The sequence below is a fragment of the Coenobita brevimanus genome, chromosome 84, assembly GCF_032717465.1.
Source record: "Coenobita brevimanus isolate Jiangsu-jjx chromosome 84, ASM3271746v2, whole genome shotgun sequence".
NCBI lineage: Eukaryota > Metazoa > Arthropoda > Malacostraca > Decapoda > Coenobitidae > Coenobita > Coenobita brevimanus.
This window is the reverse complement of record NC_137037.1, coordinates 42,781,231-42,807,491: the sequence shown is the minus strand read 5'-3', so window position 1 is coordinate 42,807,491 and position 26,261 is coordinate 42,781,231. Positions and strand designations below refer to the sequence as shown.

Here is a 26,261-nt window from a genome sequence, read left to right as displayed (position 1 = left end):
GTGTGTGTGTGTGTGTGTGTGTGTGTGTGTGTGTGTGTGTGTGGATGAGTTAATTGGGAGTGTGTCATCCTGTCTTGGCTACCTCCCTTCCTTTGGGGGAAGCAGCCTAGGTATATGGATAGATAGATAGAGATATTGAAGGACTGTGTAATTAAGACACTCCAGTTGGATTGAGCTGGTGCTGGTGTATATCCAAGTGGTGGTTGGGGTTTATTGCTCACGTAATGCCACTCAGGGATGAGTGAGGCTGGTCACTCTCATCTTAAATACCAGGACCAACTTGCCTAGCCCCTGGCTTCTACGCTGCTCATGGGGCAACACAGAATTAGATGATGAATATTGGAGGACTGTCTGTGTTGTGAGTGAGGTGCATGAGATGAGTAAATGAGTTGTGGTGTGTGGGACTGCATTATTGAGAGGGCACAGTGGATTATTTGTGAGCTGCATTTTGTGTTGATACTGAAACAGGGAAGAGTGATGGCCACAGAAGTCTAGCTAGGTGTACTTGTATCTCTATGGGAAGGACAGTTTTTGTGGGATGAATGTCTGGTGGGGGTGCATGAAGAGGAGAGTGTCTGTTTATGTCTGTGAAGAGTAGTGCTAGGTGGAGGCGAGAGATGCTGGTACTGCATTCTGTGTAGTGTTGGGAAGTAGTTCCCTTTTTGTTTCTTTGTGGTGAGGATGATTCTGCATAAAACTGTCTAATGGTAGAAAAGATACAGAGGTGGGGTGGCGCTGATGTTACCGTGTGGCCTGTGTGTGGCGCCGTTTGCTTCGCCTCCGTGCTGCTTCCATTTGTTGGTAGTATGGTGAAATCTCTTGGAAGATGTCTGCCTGCTCCTCCTCTGGGATAGTTGCCCTGCAAATATTTCATCTTCAATATGATCATCTTTAAATCCCTCCTAAAAAGTGGAGTGAAGCAGATTACAGATACAAAGAAACTGCATCATCACTGGATGTTAAAATATGTGGTGAAGCAGGATCCAAAACCAAAGAAAGAAAAAGACACAGAAATAAAACTAAAATTTTGTGTCCAATGAAATATCATCAATTATCCCACCTCTAAATCCAACATAAACTAAGGGACGAACTTCTGGTCCCATAGCCCCTTTCCCTTTAGGTGCCTTGTTAAGTTTCATGAAATTCATGGGTTGTACTATACAGTATTATATTCTTTTTCACTTGTCCAGAATAATCTTTTAGTCTTTTACATATTCAGAACATATCACTTAATCATCCAGTTAATATGTCATTATATTGTAGCAATAGTTTTTTTTTTTTTTTTTTTTTTTTTTTTTTTTTTTTTAATGCAAGGAATAAGGAACCAAAGGCCAGGAGCCTACGAACTGTTCCTTCAAAAAAAAAAAAAGAGAGAGAGAGAGAGGGAGAGAGAGAGAGAGAGACAAATTCAAGATCAGTTCATTTTGAAATGCCTGGACACACTACGTTTGAAAGACTGGAGATCACAGGAAGTAGGAAATACAGACAGAGGGAGACAGTTCTAGAGTTGACCTGTTGCATACATGAAGGACTGGGAGTAACGGTTAACTCTCGCATTAGGGAGTTGGACAGAAAAGGAATGAGAGTTTGTTGCTAGATGGGTGCTATGCGCCTGTCTTAGAGATGGAGGGATGCAAGCAGACAGTTCAGAGGGCAGTGACCACTGCAGTACAGATAGAAGAGAGAGAAAGATGAGGTGAAGGAGAGGGATGCCTTCATGTGGTGGCACTGATATAACCAAGCAGATCTGCTGTTTGGTTATACAAACATCTCTCAACTCTGTCCATATTACCTGAAAGGAGGATGTTGAGCTGCAGGAAGAGAGTAACTTCAGCCTGCACTTCACTGGGCTTACATTCAGATGAGCATGGAGTTACAACTGCTGTACAAATATTTCTTTGTATCATTATAATATTGTATAGGAAACTTGGCAACAGCCAGTCTTATACTACTCATTGTGAGGTGTTGGGAAGCATGAGGCTGGATTACCATAGCCTAATAATTTCAAGGTTTTTGTTGAGTACCCATTTCTGACTGGCTGAGCTGACCCATCAATAGCAGACAAGCAGCCACCACAGCAGAACCAGCCCGTGTAGTGAATCAACATTCTTTTGTGGCAGACAGCATGGAGGTTTGGTTCCTGGGTGGATGCTGCATTTGTGTCTTCATCCAGTTCACATGGGCACCATAACAGGAACCTCATCAACCTGTTATTTTGTTATATGGTTACCACCCAACATTGTAATAGGTTTCCTGGATTACATACAATCATTAGGCTTGTCATTCTGTAGAAGAGTAATAAGAAGTGATGGGAAGGATGATAGAAATTGGAAGAGAGGAAGGCAGTCAGGAAAAAATGATAAAAATGAAGGAAGAAGTAGGTGGCACTACATCTAGTGGAGTGAATGATGGTAGAAAGCTTATTTATAAAGCTGTAATAATCCAAGTATTTATACTGCACTTAATGGTTTCACTCTGTCCAAATGAAAATGATTATTGAACAAGTATGGTCAGCCCTGTGCTTACACAGTTTCCATATACTCTTTTCCCTCTTCTGTGGTAAACTCAAGTGTGACCTATTCACCCCATATGCACCACTGACACCATGTAAAGTGCATGGAATGCATTACACAGGAGTAGTAAAGGTACTGATGGGAATTGTGGTAGTAGAACTAATGGTAACAGTGGAAGTACTGGTAGTTGTGGTAGTGGTAATGATGGTAGGGTAATGCTAGTAGCAGTAGTGATGGTATTTGTAGCAATAGTACTGTAATAATGGTATTTGTTGTACTAATGGTAGATGTAATAGTGGTAGTGATGGATGAGCAGCCTGTGTGTTGGCCCCTGCAGTCACACACACACCTGTATTCCTTCATGAGGTCATACTTCTCCCATGGCTTCTCATGGAGTTTGGCCTTCTTGTAGAATTTTTCTGGGAGCCCAAGGTCCTGCACGCCTTGTAGGTTCTTCCTCTCCCACCGCTCATGCCATGGCCGGGGCTTCAGCTTTACCTGAGAGTGATGGCCATGTTCGTAACTCCTCCAGTCTAATAATGTAGGTTTTATTTTTTATTTGCTACATTATTAACTCCTTCGATCTGATGTTCTTTCAGTTTTTGTTCTTGCTACTTATTAACCCCTTCAGGCTGATGACTTAAAATCTTATTTTTGTTATCCCCATCAGTCTGGTGACTTAGTCTTATTCTTGCTACCTCCTTCAGTCTGATTACTTTTCAAAACTTCATTCTTTTTTTATTAATCCCGTCAGTCCAATGATGTATTTTTCATTTTATTCTTGCCACCCGTAGATGGTTTTGTTCGACTGAAGATATATTTCAAACTGGAGATGGTTAATTATAGCCTTCATTAAGTGCTTTTCTATTAGGAGGCTGTCATAAGCTGAATTACAGCTTCTGGAAATAGCAAGAATAAAATTATAAGTCACTGCACACTACTGGAGCAGTTAAAACTCAGTGTGAAGGTGTAAGCAAACCTCTAATCTCCAGCAATCATTTATGGACGACCAATAATTGTTAATAATCAGTCTTTATGCCATATTACAGTGCATAGTGAGCAATGATACGGAAAATCAGATATGTTTTATCATCATAACTTCTAATCATCTGTGGGTTATTTTTATTATTATTTTTTTTAATACTTGCAGAACCTAGGCTCATTCCTGTGTTTTCTCTCACACGCGAGACAGTATTATACCTGTACTTGAATAATTTGACACTGTGATTGTCATTTTGTGATTGCTGTAGTACAGTGTGTCTAACCTTGATGTCATTAACTGGTACAGGTGAACCCTCGGGTAGAACCTCTGGTTCCATGTCAAGAGGGAAGGTGGAATACTCTGGGAGGGCATCACGGAGGTACAACAGTTCATCGTCCAATCGCTTCTCTAGACGCAGCACCTCAATACTATGTAGCAGTGGAGAGTACATCTCATAAAGGATCTCCAGCCCTGCAAGGAAAGTTAAGCATTATTAGTAGTAGTAATAGTATTCTCTTTATCATCATTATTACAATAAATCTTCAATATGTCACAAGGTAAGCATTATTTTATTATTATTATTATCATCATCATTATTGCGCTCCAGTCGGATTGAGCCAGTGAAGGTTTATATCCAAGGGGTGGTTGGGGTTGATTGCTCATGTAATGCCACTCAGGGATGAGTGAGGCTGGTCACTCTCATCTTAAATGCCGGGACCAACTGCCTAGCCCCAGGCTCCCACGCTCCTCATGGGGCAGTGTAGGATTGGATGATGGATGGATGGATTATTATTATTATTATTATTATTATTATTATTATTATTATTACTACTACTACTACTACAACCACTACTACTATCATACGAGAGCCATGAGAGGACGATGTGAAGGTCTGTCAGATCATATGATTGTGGTATGCAAGATCAAGGTGAGAGGAGTGAAGTGGACCAGGAGAGGAGCAGTCAGGGAGAAAGACTGAAAGTCGAGAAGCTGAGGATCAAAGAAATGGCAGATGAATACAGGAGAAGTAGGGGAAGAGTTAGAATCAGCAAATCGGAATTAAATGGATCTGGACAGCCTGTGGAATGCATAAAGGGATTGCTTAGTTAGAAATGCTAAAACGGTGTGTGGTGTGGCAAGAGTAACAACAAAGAAGAAAGGTATGGCGTGATGGGATGAAGAGGTTAAGAGAACAATGGAGGAAAAGAGGAAGAAGTGGCTAGAGTGGTTAGAGGATAGGCGTTCAATTGAAATAAGAACTGAATATATTGAGAGCAAGAAGCACATTAAGAGACTAGTGAAGAGGAAAAAGAAGGAGGTATATGATGATCTAAGAAGAAAAATGTATGCAGATTGCTCTGAAAATAGGAAGTTATTCTGGAAAGAGGTGTAGAAATGTAGAAGTGACAACAGAAAGAAATGTGAAAGTGTGAAGGAGGTAAGTGGTAGATTATTAATCAATAGAGATGAAGTAAGGGCCAAATGGAAAGAATATTTTGAAAGCCTGATGAATAGGAATAGAGAGAGCAGAGCTGCTGTAAACAACTAAACATGATTGGTTTCTGGGGTGTGCAGAGAAGGAATGCAGTGATAGGAAACGTGACACTCGCACAGGTGAAGAATGCTGTGAAACGGCTGAAAAATGGGAAGGCAGCTGGGGTTGATGAGGTGTATGCAGAGATAATTAAGTGTAGTGGAGAGAGCGGAATGAAGTGCTTGTTGGAGATATGTAAGAAGGCATGGATGAGTGAAACTGTGCCAGCAGAGTGGAAAAAGGCTGTAATAGTACCCCTGTACAAAAATAAAAGTGAGTGAAGTGAGTGCAAGAATTATCATGGCATAAGTTTATTGAGTGTGGTATGAGAGGTATACGAAAGAATATTACAGAGAAAGTAAGAGAGATATCATAAGTCCTGGTGAGTAATGAACAGGGTGACTTTAGGAGTGGCAGAGGATGTGTGGATCAAATATTTGCATTGAGACAGATAGTGGAGAAGGCTTGTGAGAAGGGCTATAAGCTGTTTGTGGCATTTGTGGATCTGGAAAAAGCATAGGACAAAGTAGGCAGAGAAGGATTGTGGAAAGTTTTGTGAATTGACGGTGTAGTTGGTAAGCTGCTAGATGCAGTCAAGAGTTTTTATGATGGTAGTGGGGCACGTGTAAGGGAAAATGGGCTTCTGACTGAACGGTTCATGATTGGTGTAGGCGTGCGACAAGGTTGTGTGATATCCCCGTGGTTGTTCAATATATATATGGATGGGGTGATGAAAGAAGTAAAAACATGAGTAATGGAGAGGGGGATGGCATTGGTAATGAATGGTGATGGATGGAATACCTCAGATTTGTTGTATGCTGATGATGCGGTACTACTGTACTGTACTTGCAAATACCGGACAAGAACTTGGTAGACTAGTGCAGAATTTTGCTGATGTCTGTGAGTGCTGTGCCTTGAGAGTAAATGTAGAAAAGAGTAAGTAATGGTTATTGAGAGAAAAGGTGACTCCCAGTGTGATGTTGCAATGAATGGAGAGAGACTGGAATTGGTGAGAGAGTTCAAATACCTGGTTACAGTGATACAAAAGAGAGGAAAATGTGCAAAAGAAGTGAAAAGTAGAGTACACAAGGAAGGAAAGTAGCTGGTGCAATGAAGGCCTTGATAAGAAACAGGCTTGAGTGTTGCAGCTGCACGAGGCTTACTTGACGGAGTGTTAGTGCCAACTTTAACCTATGGATGTGAGACTAAGATGTGGCATGAAAATGAGAAGTCAGCAGTGAGATCTGTGGAGATGGGACTGCTGAGGAATGTATGTTGAGTACAGAGAGTGGATAGGATACAAAATTGTGTGATTTTTGAAAGATGTGGAGTGAGGAAGTCTGTGGACACCAGAAACAGAGAGTATACTGAGATAATGGTCATGTGGAGAGAATGGATAACAGTACAGTTGTGAAAAAGGTATAGCCGAGTGAATTTGAAGGAGGGAGGAGGCGAGGTAGCCCAATGAGAAGGTGGAGGAGTATGGTGGAAAAGTGTGTGAGGAAGAGTGGTTTGGAAGTCGGTGAAGCTAGGGGACTGACAAGAGATCGGGCTGGCTGGATGAGTGTTGAGAGAAGAAGTGCATGATCAGGAATTTGGCACGCATTTTTAATGTGACAGCTCTGGATTGACACTATTGGATACGTTTATGTGAAGCTACAGAATGTGCTGAATGTTTTTGGCATAATAGATACAGCCAGGATTCCAGGGGCTTGAATGGTGAGCGAATGGAAGCATGGCCCATCGGATTGGGCAAATTTGGGCTGTCTGGATGTTGCCACTCCTTCCCTTGGCCTATGGTGGGAAAGGAGGTCTGGTTGATGATGATGATTACTATGATGATGATGGTCAGCTTGCATGTGCACAAAAACATACTGTAAATCTATTGTGCCAGAGTTATACCTCCAGTGAATTAAATCTTAGCCCAACATTGTAGTCATGGTAATGTGTAATTTATGATAATCCCTTCATTACTGTGACATTTAGGGGTAGGTGGTGATGACCATCACTCACTCACTTGATGTAGTGCTACTTACTTCTGCCTTCATCTTTAGTCTTCTTTTTCAGTGTCTGCCCTCCTCCTTTCCTGTTTTTCCCAGCCTTCTTGTCACTTTTTATTACTCTTCTTTCCACTTAATGTGACTCTACATAGAGTGACAAACCTAATGATTTCCTGTGACCTGAGAAGTCATTACAGTGCCAGGTGGTAATCATATAACCAGATAACGGGGTAATGTACAGCTTACTATGGCACCCTTGTTAACTGGGCAAATGTGGCATCCATCTGGGAAACAAACCTACACTCTTTCCTGCTTTGCCGTGGCGAGGTATGGTGTACCGCAAGAGAACATAAGTTCACTGCATGGGATGGCCCTGCAGGGGCAGTTGCTTACCCACAGTTGATGGGTCTGCTCAGCCAGACATATTGGAGTTATACAATAACAACAACAACAACTATGACATCTTTTTATACAGTAGTTCAATTATGCTACTACTGTATCAGACAGTTTTATTTAGTTTGACACCCCCCCCCCTAGTAGTAAAGGGGTTACAAAGGTTATTGGCTGACCCTTTTTATAAAAAAATCTAAATAAAACAATGTTATAGTAGCAAAAATAAATGTATGTGATGTAATTGTACTGAAGTTAATGGTCAGGTAGAGTCAGATTGGAGAGTCAGTCTGACTAGTAACTAAGTAGACTCATTCCTACCACATCACTGAAGTTCAGTAAATTCCATACAGTCTTAGTATGGTATTCTTGTTTGGGAATGGTCTAGTTCTGTCAAGTGAAAAAAAACTGAGTATTATGGCTGATCGTAGTTTTGGATAAACTAAAATCTCGATAATAAGGTGTATTATTACCTTCTCACAAACTATTATTGCAGGACATGACTTGCACAGTTAACCTCTTAACTGCAGTAACTCTTAACCTCTAAAGCCCTATGATCATCTGTTGATGTGTTGGGGCCTTGGTACATAGTCCTATCATCATCAATTGTACACAAGCTTCCAAAAACTGACATGAAATATCCCTGCCTCTTTGATGACGTATATGGAGCATAGCCAATGGAAAGTACAATATCTGGTGGTGTCTGACCTAACTGGTCCTCCCTCTCCCCCCACCATTTCTCCATCTCCCTCTGCTCCATTGGGCTGTGTCTTCAATGTCTCCTCCCACCCAAATCACCCCTCTTACTCCCTCTAGACCTTATTGCCTGTGTGGCAGGCATATTCCCTCCCTTTCCTTCCTTTCTGATGCCCCCCACACTCCCCCCACCTCAGTGACGTCCCATTCTCGCCTATAGTGAGGAGTGATTAAAAAAAAAAATTTGTCGGTCAATTGTGTGGTAACCAATAGACATAAGAGAGTGAAATATACATTTTCTGATGTGTAAAATCAAGATCTTCAAATCTGTGAGACCAAAATTTACTTTTTTCTCTCTCTCTGTATGTGAGGGGTAACCATCCATCCATCCATTCCATCCATCCCTCATCCAGTCCTATGTTGCCCCATGAGGAGGTAGGAGCCCGGGGCTAGGCAAGTTGATCCTGACATTTAAGATGAGAGTGACTAGCCTCACTCATCCCTGAGTGGCATTATGTGAGCAATAAACCCTAACTACGCACGAGGGGTAAAAATTTCTATTTTTAACGTTCTTTGATGGTCGATACTGCGGCAACCATTAGACATAGTTATGAGAGTAAAATATACATTTTCTGGTGCATAAAATCAAGCTCTTTGAAATCTATGAGACCAAAATTTACCTTGGTGAAAGCTGAAAAATTGGACCCTAAATGCAGTTCTGGGGCCAGACAGGGTGGGAAAATTGCAGTCTTTAGGGGTTAACTTCAGTTATATTTAGCTTAAGAGAGACTTTTCAAACTGGAGATGATTAGATACAGTCTTCATTAACACTTCATTGTAGCTGAATCAAATAATTTCATTTAGGCTGAAGAAACTTAACGAATCCTGAGATTAAAGGGATTAAAGTTGAATTATTTGTGTGGTCCATTTCACTGGGCATGCCATTTGAGATTTGTCTTATTTTTATGCTGACAAAAACTGTGCTCTCTGTTTATTTATGAATCTTACCTAACTCTGTCTTTTTTTTATTAAGTTTGGAATGATGGTGATGATGATAAAAAAAAAAGGCCACAAAACTTTGTATATCTGATGATACTGACTTTGACAAGTTCACAGAACTGTGTTGATCTGATTAGATTTACATTCATTCATAATCCGGATCTTTTTTTTTTCCTCATAAGATGGGAGGAATCAAGGAAAGAGGATGTGATATTGGCTGGACACCCACTCTTACGTACTATATATCATTGTAACCCCCACCCTGGAATCCTAGCTCCACCTCACAAGCCAACCAATCTGCACATATAGTACTGTATTTATTTTGTATTTTCCTTTATTGATACGCTTCAGATTACAAGTCCACAAACTTTGTTGATGTAGATATAGTCAGCATATCCACCCTTACCCTGATGGTCAATGACATTTCTAAGGATGAACCAGGCTCGCAGTCCAGTTCCACCTCGCTTAATGCAGATCCCCACAAAACGATTGGTTTTGTCCGAGGCATTAGGGTCACCCACTGTCACAGCCATGATGGAACCTTAGAGCAAGAGAGTAACTGTTATAGGTTTCAGTCTGGAATTTTTAATTTTTTATTCTTCCAATCCTCAGATGATTTTATTTAGTTGGGAGAGACTTCATTAATCCCTTCACTAAAGAGGCACTCTCCCAGCCTAAAATCATCTGGAGGGAGTAAGAACAATGTAAAAAATGCATCCTTGGATTGAAAAAATTATCATGTCCTTTTTCCCACTTCAGGATGAGGTGAGGTGGGATCCAGAAAACAAGGAAAAGGAAAAAGAAAGTAAAACAGAGAGAGACCAATCAACACCATACTCAGTGAAATAGGCCACTCTTATGGTCAGGACAGTTCTAGTGATGCAGTGTGTTCTGTTTCAGCTAATGCCAAACAAATTTGATTTAGTTGAGCCATAGAAGCTTGGGGTGTTGAATCTATCTAGTTATATACAATGTAGCATGATGTCTTATTCTCTGAGAGGGTGGCCAAACATACCTTTGAGTCACCCATCAGGCTGCTTTCCCTCCAGCTCACACCACCATCATATGTATACTGTTCCTTTTCACCCCATCCCTCAACCTCAACCTTGATCTCATCCACCTGTCCCCCTCAGTCATATGCACTCTCCTAATATGGGTCTCATTCCCCATTTTCTCCACATGACCAAACCATCTCAAAGGTACTTCTCAAAACACTTTCCAGTATATCCACATAACACTACAGTGCTCACCAACGTAAAATTCTGGTATTTCCATGACGGAGCGTCGGGTCAGCATGTCCTTCCGCTCCAGTTTCTCTCGCAGCTGATTCCTCCATTCTGGCCGTGGGTCTGGTAGGAACTCTGGATACACAGTTCTGGGGGAGGAAGGTAAGTTAAACTCCTTCACTCTGGTGACATTAATAATTTAGTCTTACTACCTCCAGATAATATTTTTTTAGCTTAGGACTGACTTATAATATAAAGGGGTTGATGTAGGCTGTAAACCGTCTAGTTTGGAAAGTCCCAACTAAACTGAATTGTCTGAAGATAGCACAAATAAAGAATGCATCACAGGATTGCAGGGATGAACATTTCAAAAAGTCTGGTAAGCTGAGTAAAATTGTCTGATTAGCCATGAATTTTGAACAATAACCCAAGAAATTCATCCACTTCAGTGCCTTGCTGTTGGTACTGGACAGTCAGGATGTAATGTCTGCATAACATTTCACTTGTTCTGCATTGCACTTTCATTACTAGATATCATTCCTAAACTGAGAGAGGCTTGGTATATATATCTTTGCCCATAACAGATTCTGTTATATATTGCATCAGGGAAAAAAGTGACAGACATGCCCTAAATGTGAAGCAGAGGCAATGTAATAATGGGCAAACTTTTGTCCTTGACTGTACAGGTAAGTTCTCATCATTAGTCAGTGATGTGCACCAACATACTGTGACTTTCAAACAACTGATAATGTAAATTAGACAAAAATGATAAACTGTCATTAGAAGGAGTAAGAGAACTTTGATTGGCAATTGTTTCATGATTTACTGTGGACATAACAAAAAGGATATAATTACCCTACGGTACCTGAAATGATGAGGTAGTGGATGATGTGAAGGGGAGTCTGGAGTCTGTTCTGGGATGTATGCTGGAATTCGCCCAGTCACTCTCTGTGCTGAGTCACAAATAATGCATAAGCAGGAGGAAAGAAATATAAAGAAGCAGTAAATAGTACTGTATATCACCATTATAAATTCAACCCTTGAATCCAGACGTAAGGGAAGCGAAGGTAGAAAAGTGGGAGAATTATCAATAGCATGCCCAGTGAAATGAACCATACAATAATTTGCAAAACATTCAAGTCCCCAGAATCTTGGCTTCATCTCAAAAGCCAAACCATCGGCATATAGCTTTACTTTATAGATTCGCTTTACATACTCCTGCCAGATAATACTGAAGCCATGCCTATTGACTGTCATATGCTTCTCTCTACTAACTTCATTCGACCAGCAACCACTGTCAACTCCCAAGGTCCTCAACTGTTACGTTTCGCTTTCTCACCTAGTCTGAATCCTTTCTTTCCAAACGAAGAAAGCTACTGAAATTTAAAACACGAATCTAGCCTCTCATATATACAGTATACTGTACACTATGCTGTACTTGGGGGGGGAGGGGGAAGGTCGACTGACATCAGTGGATAAATAGCACAACTGATGGCTTCTTCTGTACTGTACTTTGCTGTCCTGTTCTTGGTTCTTGTCCTTTTTGTAATAAGAGAAATGGTGATATATTTATAATTTTGGGCCAAAGTAAAACACTGGGTCACAAGTTGGAGAACAGACATACCAGTATTGTGCACCACATACTGGACCATATTGTTATGCATTGTATTAAACCAGGAAATCATTTACAATGCAGGGTGGTAACCTTATAACCAACCAACATGTGTTCCATATGTGACAGAAGTGGATTGGCAGAGGGTTAGTGCCCCTCCCCAGAAAACAACTAACTAAAAATACAAACAAGAAGCCTCGTACCAGGACTGACCAACAGGTGACGATTAAGGACTGAACAAAGGACATAGTACGGATTGTGAGATGAAATATAAGGGGTACAAATGATGACGTGAAAGAGAGAGATTGTCCAGGTGCTTGGGTGCAAAAGAAGACATATATGGAATAACTAAGGCTAAATGGAGAGGTAAGAACGTGAGTATGGATGGGGTATATGTGTGGGAGTAGGTGAGAATGAGAGGGCAAAAGAAGTGTGTATTGTTGTGTGCAAGCAATATAAGAGAGTATGGTTCAGTTGGCTCAAGGAATGTGTGGGTAAGATTGAAAGTGGGAATACAAATGTGTGCGGTTGTGTGTGTGTGTGTGTGTGTGTGTGTGTGTGTGTGTGTGTGTATGCGCCAACACAAGAGCATGCAAGTAGAGTGAGAGAAGCGTTCTGTGCAAATGTGGAAGCATGCATGGAAAAGTTTGAAAGGAATGAGAGAGTGTTTTTGATTGGAGATATGAATGGAAGAGTAGAGAGTGCAAAGGTGGATGGAATAGTTGGTGAGTGGGGTTTGCCTGCAGAAGTGGATGAGAATGGCAGTGCTCTGGTGGACATTTGTGTGGGGAGGGTGTTGGTGATTGCCAATACCCTCTTTAGACACAAAATGATCCAAGGTATACATAGTGAGTGATGAGAAGGGTGGGTGGTGAACTGAACAAATGGAGGGCAATGAATGATTATATGTCTGGATGACAGAATGAGAAGATGTGTAATGGATGCAAGAGCATACAAAGGTTGGGAGAGTGGACTTTCTGACCACCACGTAGTGATGGTGAAAGTCAAGGTTCAAATGCAATGGAGGAATAGAAGGAGGGAAGGACAGGAGGAAGTAGTCCATACAAGGAGAGTAGAAAAGTTGCAAGATGATGGAAAAATGGCAGAATATAAGAGAGAAGTGGAGAAGCGATTGGGTAAATATGATTTGGAGCAGATGGAGGACATGGAATGTGTGTGCAAGATATTCACAGAAGAAATCTCTGGAGCATGTGACATGGTGTGTAGGGTGAAGGGAAGACAAAAGGGGGTGGAAGGAACAGCATGGTGGAATGAAGAGGTGAGACAAGCTGTGGTACAAAAGAAGAAAGCATATAGTGAGTGGGTGGGAAGCAGGGGCATGGAGGAAGTTAAAGATTAGTAAGAGAGTAAGAAGAGCGTGTTTGAGGAATTTGGAAGGAATTTGAGTGTAAAGTGGAGGGAATATATGAAAATATTCTGGAAAAAGGTAAAGAGAGTCAGACATAAAGTAGCTGGTTGGAGAGTGAAAGATAAAAAAGATAGATTGCTAGAGGCGAAGGGAGAAAAAGTGAGCAGATGAAGAGAACACTTCAGGAACTGTTAAACATAGAAAGTGATGGGAGTATAAATGGCTGGGAGAAGAAGGGAGGTGAGAAGAGAGGAAGAAATCAGTGGGATGGATGTAGTGGATGCAATTAAGAAAGTCAAAATGGGGAAAGCCCCAAGCACTGATGGAGTGTGTGTTGAAATGCTGAAATATTGGGGAGAGAGAGTAGTAGAATGGTTATGGAAAATGTGCAGATTGGCCTGGGAGGAAGGTAGAGTCCCAGATGATTGGAAGTTAGTATAATTTTTCCCTTTTCAAAGGAAAAGCGGAAAAAGAAGTGTGTGGTAATCATAGGGGTATTTGTCATTTTAGTGTAATAGGAAAAGTATATGGTAAGATACTTATTGACAGAGTTAGGGAAAGAACTGAGGAATTTGTTGGAGAAGAACTGAGAGGTGTTAGGATGGGAAGAGGTTGTGTAAATCAGATATTCATTCTTAGATCTTTAGTGGAAAAGTTTCCAGAGGAGGGAAAGAAGTTGTATGTCGTCCTCATGGATTTGGAGAAAGCGTATGACATGGTGGATAGACAAGGAATGTGGAAAATTTTAAGAATTTATGGAGTAAATGAGAAGTTGTTGAATACCATGAAGAGTATGTATGAGGGGCAAAGGTTGCAGTGCATGTGAATAATGAATTGAGCAAAATTTTCTATTTGAATGTTGGACTGGAACAGGGATGTGTCTGTGTGGCTGTTCAATCTGTATATTGATAGGGTGATAAAAGAGATACAAGGTAGGGCAGTGGATGTTGGAGCAGCCTTAACTAGAAAGGGCAATGTTTGGAAACTTCCTTTACTGTTGTTTGCAGATGATACTGTATTGGTAAGTGAAGACAAAGGGGAACTGCAGGGCTTGGTGAATGAGTTTGGAAAAGTGTGTAAGAAACAGAATCTAAAGGTGGATGTAGGGAAGAGTAAAATTATGGTCTTCGAGAGAAGTGAAGTCACTGGATGTACAGTGATGTTGGATAATGAAGAAATGGAAAATGTAAGTACATTTAAGTACTTTGGTAGTGTGACAAGTAAGGATGGAAGTTTGGAGGGTGAAGTGCTTGAAAGGGTACAACACGGAAGAAGGGTTGCTGGTTCTTTGAAAGTAGTGATAAGAAACAGGAAAGTGAGCATGGAAGTGAAGTTGCTGCATGACAGTGTTGTGATACCAACTCTAACGGATGGAAGTGAAGCTTGGACCTTGTTGGAAGGACATAAGTCAAGAGTGAGAGAAGTAGAAATGAGTTATGTGAAAGGAGCACATGAAGTTACATGGACAGACAGACTGACAAATGAGGAGGTGAAGGAGCATTATGGTGTGGATGTGGATGTGGATGTGATAGTTAGCATTAGGAGAAGTACACTGAGGTGGTTTGGCCATGTGGAGAGGATGGAAAGCGAGAGACTAATGAGGAGAGTGTATGTGAGTGAGAGGAAGGCCAAGGTTGAGATGGAGGGATGGAGTAGAGAGGCATGTGAGAGGGGAGTGTGAACTGGGAGCAGGGCAGTGAATTGGTGGTGGACCAGATGACACAGAGGCGATTTGCTTGTGGCCACGCCTTAGATAGATAGAGAGTATTACAGTAGTACAAAAATAACAATAAGCAATTTAATAACACAATGACCTGGTACAGTATACTTGAAAAATGCATTATCACTGGTACATTCCATAAAAGCACCTGAGAGATGTGCTAACAAATGCTTTTGATTCACAATTCAAAAGCACAAAAATTACCCATTTCTGACTTTAAATCAGTTGTAGCTAAAAAAAAAATAAAAAAAAAAAATAAAAAAAAATAAAAAAGCTAAGTGTAAAATTCATAAGCAAGCTAATAATGAAGCAGCCTTAAATGCAACAACTTTAAATGAGGATAAAACTGCACTATGTTTGTAAACAATTACCCCAGCCATACTTCTGGAAGTGGAGAAAAAAAAATGTAAAGCAACATCCATAAATGAAATTAGTTTACTGTTTTAGATGTCATGCAGCCTGGGTGTGAGAACCATAAATAGTGTCAAAACTTTAAATAAATACTGTTAAGTGGGGGGGAAAAAAAAAAAAAAATGTAGTAGCCACATACAGTACCTGGATTTTTCCTGAAGAAATGTGTAAACTGACAACGGAGAATCTTTGTAACACCAACCATGGTGATGAAACAACTGGTGCCACTCTATATCAAATCTGTCTGGAAGTGAGATGTATTAAATACAGTAGAGTACAATATATAAGGCATAAATTTCTGTTGAGGATGTGCCAGAATATCACTTACTTTCTTCTTGCAGCTGCAACTGTAAATTAGGCCAAAGTGGTAAATCAGCATTATAAGTAGCAGTGTATCTTTACTAGGCAATCCTGCAACAGTTTACTATCGGTATTCACTTAACCCCTACACTTCAACCAAAGACTTCGCTGCCATACCCGGCACGCAGGCATGTATCACGATTTTTAGTCTAAGTTCAGAAATTGATAACTCCTTAATTCTTAATGTTTGGGGGGGGGGGGGAACATTATAAATTTCTAACCTTCAGCTTTCAGATGAGACCAGAATGAGCTTCATCTGTCATATTGTATAGTGTGGCTGTAGTGCCGGTGTGAAATAAGGTCATGAAAACAGGCTTGAGCAAGAGGTCTGTTGCACACTGGGCAGCCACAGGCAGTGTGTGTGTGAGTGAGGGAGGGTGGGGCACTGCCTTCCAAAGTCAAAAGTGCACTACAACACATCTCTCATCACTGAAACTTTTCACTGTTTACAAAATAAGTTATTTTACTACTAAGCTTATTACATACTCACATACTGTATTTCACATAGTAATAGCTTCATACATTATTTGCAAAATTACAGGCAATATAAATGTTTCACTAATTTCTAAATTACTTATTTCACTAATCTTCTTTAAACAAATTCACTTATATCACTGTTTCATTTATTTCACTAAGTCTTAGATATAATATTTATATTTACATTATTTACAGTACCAGAACAATGCTTCCACTAGAATTTTTTCATTGTGTGGAAGTCAGAGTAACAAGGAGGAAAGAGAGCCACACCACACTTCAAGCAGTGGGTAGATGTCTCCCTCCTTTTACCCTCCTTTCTCTTTGTGTTCATGCACACATAGCACCTCTTCCGGCCCTTCTTTTTGGTCTCAGATGTAGAGGGCATGTACTCCAGCCTGTGCTTAGATAGGTAGTCCCACTGCTCAAGCCTGTCAGGCAGGTCGATAGCGTGGCACTTTGGTTGTACTGCAGGCTGGACATGGCCATGTTGCTCCAAGATTTTGTGAATTATGTCCTTGGAGAATAGCAGCAAGGATGTCTTCTTTTCTGTCACTGTCAGGTACAAGTTGAATGCATTCAGGATAGTGACATCCAGCAGGTGCAGGAAGGCCTTCTTATACCACTTCATACACTGTCTGATGTATTCCATGCTGCCAGCCTGCATATCACACTTATCCACGTCGCATTTTCACATTATAGTCCACTACAGCATCTGGCTTCGTCACCGGCTCACCAGTTTGAGGGTCCCTTTTGCCAATGTCCACCATTTTCCCCTCATGAACAGTGGTGAGCATGATTGTTTGACGCTTGTCATGCCACCTGATAACCAGCATTTTCCCCGACCATTTCAGGACGACGTCACCTCTTGATGTTAAAGGGAAATCAGGCCAATCCTCTCCTGTTACTTCTCACAGTACCACACGAATCAGTGTTGTGCTCCAGGAGGTACTTTGACAGAGCTGGCAATGTATAATAATTGTCTGTGTAAAGGATGTGGTCTCCCCGTGATGCTTGTCAAGCAGCACTGTGACAACACTGCTTGAGAAGTCGTGTGTGGTGTGCTTGGGGATATCCACATCTGAACCACTATATATCACCATGTCCAGCACATACCCTGTTTCACAGTCACACAACACATATATATATCTTGATTCCAAAGCGGTGTCTCTTGAAGGGACTGCCTGAAGGAGAGCCGCCCTCAGAACAAGACAAGAGACTCGTTGATCATCATTTTTTGGAAGGGTCCTTCAGCAGGGTGAATGCTGTCCTTATCTTTCACAGCCTGTCTGTTGGGTCCCTGTTGTTGTTATCAACAAAGTGCAGATAGTTAAGGATATTCAGGAATCTGTCACGAGGCATGAACTTTCTGAATGTAGCTCTAGTTGTTATGTCTTCTGTCAGCCAGTATTCTTGTATGACGTGTTTTTTTTTTTACATGGACCATCATCATCATCAGTCCAAAAAGCACGTACAATTCAGGAGCAAACACTGGAACCCATTCTTTCATTTTTGGAGACTGCTTTTTGCTAGTTCCCTTCTGCAAGCAGTACTGCTGGAAGGAATTTTTTCCTCACATAGAAAGTCCATAGCTTCATTGTCGAAGAAAGCCACAAAAAACTCATGTGGAGATGAACATTCATTGCAAGGAAATCTAGGCTGCACCTCAGAATGATCCTTGTTGAAGGCAGGCACATCAGGGCTGAAACTATTAGACAACCATGCGAAGACGTCCAGCCTGCCAACATGTGGTTCAGATCCACCCCTTCGTACGCTTGGTGTAGCAACCCTTGCAGGTTTCCTTTTTCTTGTGGCTTTCTTACTAGGTTGCTGTTCCTGCTCCACATCCACAGAGTCTGATGAGGAGTAGGGTAGGTGTGTGGGTGGTGGAAGTCTGGGTGGTGAGGCGCATGCTGTGAGTAAACACCCTCACTATCGCTGCTCAAATAAAAGTCAGTGTTGCCTGGCACATAGCTTACATCCTGCAGCATTTCATTGTAACCGCTGCCTGTTTTTCCACCACCATCACTCTTCTCAAATAGAGCCTGCTGAATTCCACTGTCAGAGAGTAGTTGGTGCGGATCCACCACCTTCCATGGAGTGGAAGTGCATGGGTGGAATCTGGAGGTCCATGCACGGAGCTCCATATTGCACAGCAGCTGGGCAAGAACAGGTACTGTATGGCTTAACGGGGTTAGAGAGCAGCTCAGATTGTGGGGTGAAGTGCAGTCATATGCACTAATAACCATAGAGGCCTAGGGCAATACTTTCAACATAAAACAATGGCGGTAAATCAAGTGCGCCATATGGCGTACCCTGATGTCCTCCACACTGCTCCATGTGGCATACCCCGATGCGTGGGGATACTCCCTTACCCCCCAAGAAAGGACATAAAGCTGGCACCAAAGAACAAGGACTTACTATATTTTGCCTGTGCTCCTGTCGGATTATTTTATTTACTATAGGAGTGTCTTCCCATCCTCAGAGGCATAAACTCATCTGATCAGGAGTGTATGGCAGCAATGTAGGCCTCATATCCAGCTCTACTTACCCACAGATCACTGATAAATCACCTGGCCATTGGCTCATTGAAAGAATTTTGTTGTTAAAAATGTACTGTAACTGGAAGTAGAGAATATTCCAAGCACCACTTATGCCACAGCTTTATATATATATATACTGTATATATATATATATATATATATATATATATATATATATATAAAAAGACGAAGAAGAAGAAGAAGGAGGTTGAGGCCCCAGCACTTCTGTAGGTACTGCAGTATATACCAGGCATAATTTAGGTACCTGTACTGTCCATCCATCCATTATCCAATCCTATGCCACCCCATGACGAACGTAGGAGTCCGGGGCTAGGCAAGTTGGTCCTGACATTTAAGAAGAGAGTGACCAGCCTCGCTCATCCCTGAGTGGCATTATGTGAGCAATGAATCCCAACCACCACATGGATATAAACCTACACAGGCTCAGTCTGATTGGATGCTTTAATTCCCGATGTCAGTAACCAAGGAAAAACTGCCACACTTCACCAGATTATTTAATTTTTGACATCAAAGTCGGTCTACTAAACTCCGTTCATTTTATGTGCTCTCCGTGTCACTAAAAGGGAGAAATTATAACAACATTATCTTAGTCACTGCTACAAGGAAGAGAGGCTGTATTATAGTCAAAGAAAATAAAGAAATGGTGGGCTGAGTCTACCATCTCGGTTTGGGGACGGTTATTATTCTTTCCTTCCCTAAATATCGATAAGCTTTATTTTACATCCATTTCATGTATTTGTCAATCAAAACAAAAGTAAACAGTGATATGAGAAACATGTAACGATTCTTCATTAAGAAATATTAGCACGACACGTCTGAAGATCGTACGTTAGGATTATAAACAATAACAAACTCACGTGTGTCTACTGCCCCGCTGGACCTACTGTACAAAGATCATGGCAAATCATTGCAGAGAAATATGGACAGTGCCTAGACGGAAGTATTTCCTGAAGTCTAGAGGAATACCCTGTTCAAGGTACACCACTGGCATGTTGTTTTGACTTTTTGTACGGTATTTTGGAGCCCTCGGCATCGTCGGATTTCAGCCGGCGGTCTCGTCTCTGCACGATTTCGGCTTTAAACATTGTACAATTTTCATATGAAAAGCCTTGCAAATTTTCTTCAGCATTTTGGAGATGAAGCATTGTTCTTTTAGAAAGTTAAATTATATGGATTGCAACAAAATGTGCACCTAGAGACTTGTAAATATGTGATGAATGCAGTCACACCCGGTTTGCTTTCACAACTTCTAGAGTAAAGTTTTCCTGCATTTACTGCATTAAAGCATATCTAGGAAATTAGTATAACTACTAAAGAATAATATCATGAAGAACTTAAGTACGGTATATCATTAAATATCACGGGAAAGATTTTTAAAGATCTATCTATCTATCTATCTATTGCCAGACGCCTCAATCCCGTTTGGGGTGGCCACAAACAAATCGCCTCCAAGTCGCCCTGTCCCCCGCCATTTCACTGCCCTGCTCCCAACTCACACCCCCCTCTCTCATATACCTCTCCACCCCATCCCTCCATCTCTTCCTCGGCCTCCCCCTCCCTCTTCCCCCCTCCACCTCACTCACATACACTCTCTTCGTCAGTCTTTCACCCTCCATCCTCTCCACATGGCCAAACCACCTCAGTGTGTTCCTCATAACGCTTCCTATCACATCCACATCCACACCACAACGCTCCTTTATATCCTCATTCGTCAGCCTGTCTCTCCACGTGACTCCACAGGCTCCTCTTAAATAACTCATTTCCACTGCTCTCACTCTTGACTTGTGTCCTTCCAACAATGTCCAAGCTTCACTTTCGTACGTTAGAGTTGGTATCACAATACTGTCATGTAGTAACTTTTTCACTTCCATGCTCACTTCCCTGTTTCTTATCACTGCTTTCAAGGAACCAGCAACCTTTCTTCCCTGCTGTACCCTTTCAAGCACTTCACCCTCCAAACCTCCATCCTTACTCATCACACTACCCAAATACTTAAACGTACTCTCATTTTCCAATTCCTCCCCATCCAACCTCGCTGTACATTCACTAACTTCACCTCTCTCAAAGACCATCACTTTACTCTTCTCTACATTCACCTTTAGGTTCCGTTTCTTACACACTCTCTCAAACTCATCCACCAAGCCTTGCAGCTCCCCTTCGTCTTCACTCAACAACACAGTATCATCTGCAAACAACAGTACAGATATGCTATTTCTGTGGTCTCTGCGTGAGTAGCCTGACATCCATATTGAACTAGCTGGCGATCAATGGCAACTCTTGAGTTATTGATGGTGGGAAATTAAGCGCCATAATTTGGTTATATGGGTACCACCCTGCGTAGTAAATGGTTTCCTGGTGTACAGGAAATCATTTGGCTTGTCACTCAGACTTTGCTAATAAATATAACTGAAAGATACAGATACTGTACAAATATTTTGTCTGTTACAGACATGCTGCACATACAAGTAAAAGAATGTGAAGAATCCAATAGCCTATTCTGTAGTCAACATCAGTGTTGGCACAACAAAAGTGGCACTATTTGCTATAACTTGGTGAAGACTTTCATCATTTTGCATTGTACTGTACTGGTATTTCCTGCAGTTGTGGGTTAAAAACTCAGCAGACAAAAACTCAAGTGTTAAATACAAAGGAAGATAAATACTCAACAAATTAACTTCCATTTACAGTTTTTGTGAAACAAATGCATAGTTAGACAGTAAATTTCACTGTAAATCTAACCAATTCACATGTAAAATATTTTTAAGATGCAAAAAAGTTCTTTATTTGTAACATAACTCATAACACTGAAAATGGTATTCGTAAAATATGGGCTACAGTGAAATATATCAATACATTATGAAAAAGGATCAAAATTCTTTTAATACTGAGGTGTTTTGAAATGGACACAGTGTCCAACAGCTCTGAGGAATTCTTTTGATAGTTGGCCGGTGACTAGGTCTTTGTAAATGTTCTTTAAACACTTCTGGAGGTTCATATAGTTTCTTTTTTTTTTCTAAATGGAGGTTGGCCTCTTCATACTTTCCATATCCTGTGTTGAGCAGGGTTACTTCCCCCCTCCCCCCCATATGGAGGTTGGCCTCTTCCTGCATGCAGTATCCCATGTTGACCAGGGTTTCATCCTTCCTGAATGTCAATAACTGTGTTATACTATCTATCTATCGCCAGACGCCATAATCCCGCAAGGGGTGGCCATTTGACTTTGAGTTATTTATTTTACGGGGAGGGGCACTAACCCTCCACCAATCCACTTGTTGACATGTAGGGAACACGTATGGTTTGGTTATATGGTTACCACCCAGCATTGTAAATGGTTTCTTGGCCTACAGGGAACCATTTGGCTTGTCACTCAATGTAAAGCCACCTGTAAAGGAAAGAAAAGCAATAAGAAGTGACAGGAAAGATGGGAGAAATAGGAAGAGAGGAGGGCAGGCACAGAAAAAGAATAATAAAGGCTAAGGAAGGAGTAGGCAGCACTACATCAAGTGAGTGGATGATGGTCACCACCACCTACCACAAACGATGGATGAAAATAACCAACCAGTTGCTTGACTGGGGAAGTTCAGTCCACATATTTGTTCATATATGCCACCAAATCCTTTTTTTTTTTCCTGGCATACATGTATGCATGATAACAGCTTTTGGATGCCTTGTTGTTTGTCATAATCTCCATGGCTATTGATACATGAAACTTGGGTAGCTAATGTATCACACCAGTACAGTTTTAGACAATATTATGTCACTAGCTCATAAGGTTCGGATCATGTTAGTTTCAGTCTTGTTTCAGTTCATGCTAGCATTTAGTTTCATATTCTCTGAAAGCTCGGGCAACATTCTGGCGAGTTTTCATCCTCATTGGCATTTATTCTGTGAATTTTTGCTTGGTGAGTTTTGGTCTGGTTAGGTTTTGTATGGTGAATGTTTGTCCACACAGCATTTCTTGTAGAGAACTAGAGAGTACTTCATTTCTACATTCTTTTCAAAACATTCCAGTAGCACTTTTTCATGACTAACTTCATTTCAAATGTTAATCTCTTGCTGCATCTCAGCATTCTGGTACCGGTACAGGATAAAAATAGACAGCTGTCAAGGTTAGGTACAGCAGCTAGACAGAGTATACTATACATAGTACTGTATTAGCTGTTGTAATCCTAGGTTTATCACATAACCCAGCAAACTCCTACAGTCCACCATCCCCCTTTCTAGGGATAGTGAGTTAAGGAGCCAGAAGGTAACCTCATATAAGAGGCACCACTAAAATGCACTTATCAGTCATCTCAGTTTTCCTCCGTAGGTTTCCTCTAGTACTGCACCAGTATCATTTTGAGTATTGTACTGGTACTTTGTAGAGGCAGCAATGGTTTTCAGTTATGAGAAGATTGTTTTCAATAATATCTATACCTGAGGTCACACCATTCTGTTTCTGCAGCCTTTGCACCGAACGGTACTATTGATGAATGAATCTTTGTTGTCATTACATATTTGTAAACAAAAGAGCACATCACCGATTACCAAATCCTTTTTGTATGCTTTCCTCGTGATATTATAGGTTGGATTAGGTAGTTAGGATAGGATAGGTTAGGTTAGGGTATATTAGATTAGGTCAGGTTAGATTAACTTGCATAGCTTAGCTTAGTTTAGGTTAGGATGTGTTAGGTTGTACTGGTTTTCAGAATGGTTAATACCTGCAGCTGCTTGAAACAATCGTCATTCATTCATCATTTAATAAGTTGGAAAAACTGGAGGAGAGTAAATGAATATCTCTGGTGCAGTGATGCACTTGTTTATAAGGCTTAAAGCATGTAATACAGTGGGGAGGCAGTGGCTTAGTCGGTACAGAGGTGGCCTGGGTGGTGATTCAGTTCTTAGGGAGGTGGCCTGCAGTCCTACAGGACCCAGGTTCAAATCCCTGCTAGGGCAGGGAAGAGTTTAAGATTCGGAATTTCATAAAATCAGACTTTACTGATCTGCCAGAAGACCTGCCAACATGTCATAAAAATAACCCCAGCAAATACGAATACACCACTCCTGTATGAGACAGTCCAACCATGTATTCATTATGTTTGGTGGATGTCCAAAGTGGTGACATGTAGAGGTGTATGGTATGTAGGAGGACTTCTAGGCCTTGGGAGCAGGCTGTGAAGCCTATGCCCAGAGTCAGACACACATACACATATACACACACACACACACACACACACACACACACACACACAAATCATCTAACATACAATGTCTGTGGCAGATAATAGTGTGGTGTAGGAGCAGTCAGATATGAGTAGTATAATCACCTTCTCACAAACAGGAGAGTCTGGTAACAATTTTTCTGGGAGGCCATCTCATTAAGGTATGGGTATTTTCATCAACTTCTCACAATGAAAAACATTGTTGCAGCTAAAATATCCTCAAAATTATATTAGGAGAAATGTGTAAACAACAGGCAGTGATTGGTAAGCCCCTTCTGATGATGCCCCAGAACCAAAACTTTACTTCCAAGAATAACCCTAAGTGAAGAGACTGTGGCAGTAAGTTACCAGGTCACAATACTAATGATAGTGACAAGCATACCAGTAACTTAAGTGTAGGAAGGGTGCCTGGGAAGAACAGTTGATACCATGAAATGTCGAGATTATATCATGACAGGAGTACAATAATACTGAGGAATAGGGCGTTTCCGTGGCTTGTCCCGAGCCATAGCCCTTTCAAGACGTGGTCACTCCAAAGCTAACAGCAAAGTAAAATCGTCTGCTAGAAACAATATATTGAAAATTTCCCTCGTCCTGAAAGGGTTGATGGTATATATGTAAACCTTTGTAGAAGATTGGCTCCTTCTGTTCATAATGAAGTATGACAGTGACAAGAGTTAAGATACTAAAGATTTCTTATATACAAAATATGTAAGCGGCGGTAAGACAATACCTGCACGTTTGTTTACCACAACACAGGTCTACAAACCGGTGGAGATATTGTCTATTGAGAAAAACATTAGGGCGTCTTATAAATTACATCATTTGTATTTGTTGTAGAGTTTGTAAGGGTTAAGTGTCAAGTATGTTATCGCAAACCGCTCCATCTTACGAAATTACCACTGTTAGTCATTCCGTTGTGAAAATTTCGGAATGGTTGGCACTTCTGAGACCTGAGGGCCCGAGGGGTAACACACACACGAATTTTGCAAATTTGCAACGTCTACTGTTTTATCTTTAGTTAGGAATGTATAAAAATTGGTTGATCAGTTACACTATTAATGATAGCCGCATGAAAAATGTGTAACCATGGACGCCAAGGAAATGCGCTAAATTTGATACGGTGTAGCGAGATATCCTGTCTCGTCATAATTTCCTTCGAATCATGTCCAGTGGACCTCTTATTCATTGGGTCATAAATCACATAAGAGACGAATCCACGGCATTTTGTCTGGAGGTGATTAAGCAGTTAACTTGGAACCTGGAGACAAGCTCTTTTCTCGCTACACAGGAACTAGGCAGTTTAGTCTCATACTTTTGCAGATTAATTTTCCCTAATGTGGTGGCATACGGAATGACAGTTTACATTAATCGTCAAATTTTAATGTAACTAAGCAGCTATATATTTAGGTAATGTAAATGTCAAATGATGTAATTTGGATGTGATTTCATTTTTCAGGAAATTAGGGTAAAACGTTTTGTGTACCTCGAATCTGGTTCGTGTTGTAGCCTGGCATTAAAACAGTTTTAACAGTTACGTTATAACTTCAATATTATTTGACAGATATTTGCTTTGTTGTGAATTTCGTGTTGTATGCCCAAATAATAAATACTTCAACTTGGAGAGAGAAAGCAAATTAAAACTTGTTACAGAACCCATAGCTAAGACGCCATTATGTTTTCGAGAAGGGGGTCAGTTAAAGGGCTAAAGAATATCACAAATAATTTTAATGGTAAGTGAATGTTTGATGTTTCGCATATAATTTTAGGATTTTGGTGGTATGAGTGTTGTGTGGGGATGAATGGAGTAATATTGAGAGGTAGGTTGGAATGATGCCAGCGTCATATTTGGTATGGCGTATTGTGAGGAAAAATTTTGTTGTATATTTTTAGTTTTTGTAGTCGTATACTTGCAAATACAGGACAAAAACTTAGTAGGCTAGTGCAAAGTTTTGCTGAAGTCTGTGAGCGTCGTGCCTTGAGAGTAAATGCAGAAAAGAGTAAAGTGATGGTTATTGTGACTCCCAGTGTGATGTTACAATGAATGGAGAGAGGAATTGGTGAGAGAGCTCAAATACCTGGGTCCAGTGATACAGAAGAGAGGATAATGTGCAAAAGAAGTGGAAAGTAGAGTGACATAAGGAAGGAAAGTACCTGGTGCAATGAAGGCCTTGATAAGAAACAGAGGCTTGAGTGTTGCAGCTGCA

General features: G+C 40.9%; 1 protein-coding gene and 1 long non-coding RNA gene across 4 annotated transcripts in view; one reads left to right on the top strand and one right to left on the bottom strand.

Moving 5' to 3' along the window:
• The window catches only part of LOC145410202 (uncharacterized), a 50,494-nt gene extending 46,630 nt beyond the window's left edge, over positions 1-3,864 (top strand). The window contains exon 3 of the long non-coding RNA XR_013899221.1: positions 3,802-3,864. This is a non-coding gene — a long non-coding RNA (uncharacterized LOC145410202). The remainder of the gene's footprint in view (positions 1-3,801) is intronic.
• mRpL19 (mitochondrial ribosomal protein L19) lies at positions 212-24,801 on the bottom strand. Of its 3 annotated transcripts, none has more exons than XM_080280408.1 (8): positions 24,788-24,801; positions 15,597-15,696; positions 11,206-11,293; positions 10,365-10,489; positions 9,521-9,655; positions 3,779-3,966; positions 2,863-3,011; positions 212-859 (listed from the first exon to the last, which is right to left on the bottom strand). In XM_080280408.1, the coding sequence occupies exons 2-8, from the start codon at positions 15,655-15,657 to the stop codon at positions 742-744; spliced, it is 864 nt and encodes a 287-aa protein (XP_080136534.1). In that variant the 5' UTR covers positions 15,658-15,696; positions 24,788-24,801; the 3' UTR covers positions 212-741. The 3 variants fall into 3 exon arrangements, with proteins under 3 accessions (XP_080136534.1, XP_080136535.1, XP_080136533.1); XM_080280409.1 differs by having other exon boundaries at positions 24,759-24,800; XM_080280407.1 differs by lacking the exon at positions 24,788-24,801 and having other exon boundaries at positions 15,597-15,704.
• Positions 24,802-26,261: the final 1,460 nt, after the last annotated feature.